General features: G+C 46.7%; 1 protein-coding gene across 1 annotated transcript; it reads left to right on the top strand.

Annotated features, from left to right (window-relative positions):
• Positions 1 to 120: 120 nt before the first annotated feature.
• On the top strand, positions 121 to 591 carry LOC105567795. Its single transcript, XM_012022986.1, has one exon. The coding sequence runs from the start codon at positions 121 to 123 to the stop codon at positions 589 to 591; it is 471 nt and encodes a 156-aa protein (XP_011878376.1).
• The last annotated feature ends 603 nt before the right edge of the window (positions 592 to 1,194 follow it).

The raw sequence follows: 1,194 nt of genomic DNA on the forward strand, positions 1-1,194 counted from the left end.
TAAAACTCCACATGGTTCCGGTACGTGGACGACACCTTCGTCATCTGGAACCACGGGAGGGAAACTCTACCTCAATTCCTCACTTTCATCAACTCCCAACATCCCAACATCCAATTCACAATGGAGACCGAACAAGATTCCCAAATCCCCTTCCTGGACGTCATGGTCCGTAGGAACGAAGACGGCACCCTAAGCCACAACGTCTACCGCAAACCAACGCACACGGACCGATACCTCCACGCAAACTCCCACCACCACCCCGCCCAAAAGAATTCGGTAATCAGCTCTCTAGCCCACAGAGCACTCTCTAACTCGGAACCAACCGCCCTGGACGGAGAGCTAAACCACCTTCACCGAACCCTGACCATGAACGGATACAGCAGCAGAAACATCAACCGTACCATCAAGAAGCTGACAAACAAGGAATCCGGCCAGAACAACACCACGACGCCAGAGACAGAGAAAGAGAAGATTAAGGCAGTGATACTCCCATACGTCAGAGGCACGGTCTTACATACAGGTCTTGCAACTTCGATGGTGGGGGTGTCTCACTTATTGAAGTCACGCTTATTAGTCAGCCCTACTAGATAGCAACGACACTAGTGACCAGAGGGTGAATTATAAAACGCGGCAAATTTAAAAACAAATATAACTTGGCAAATAAAATGCGATACTGACTGACGAGCGATAAATCCGTTGTACGGAAACGCCATGGATATGTTATTTGGCGTACTCTTTCCTCGTGTGGTCTCCGTGTGGTTTACGATCTTGTCTCTACATTATTTTTCCGATTTTTCTGGATCCAATACGACCACGTCTAACCACTTGTCGTCGATTGTTCATCAATATAGACGTGGTAGAATTATTTGAGCAAGTTTAAATTTATTACCACAATGCAGAGACCCAACTATCGGGCCTCACGCGGGATGACAATCGGATGATGTAACGTCGAAGATAAAAATTTCTCTTCTAGGTTAGAAGAAGCTGCTCACTCAACGTCCCAAGCGGAACTCGATGGACAACGTCAAGATCAAGAAGATCTTGGTCAAGATTATCAACGGCTATATTAGCCCTACTAGATGGGTAGCGACACGTGGTGGCGTTATCAGGAATTAAAAATTGCTTCAATAAGAGAGCTACCCCCACCACTGAAAATCTTCTGAGTTGCAAGACCTGTATATACGACCGTGGTCA

Source organism: Vollenhovia emeryi, unplaced genomic scaffold (genome assembly GCF_000949405.1).
Source record: "Vollenhovia emeryi isolate VEMERY1.0 unplaced genomic scaffold, V.emery_V1.0 DF950515.1, whole genome shotgun sequence".
NCBI lineage: Eukaryota > Metazoa > Arthropoda > Insecta > Hymenoptera > Formicidae > Vollenhovia > Vollenhovia emeryi.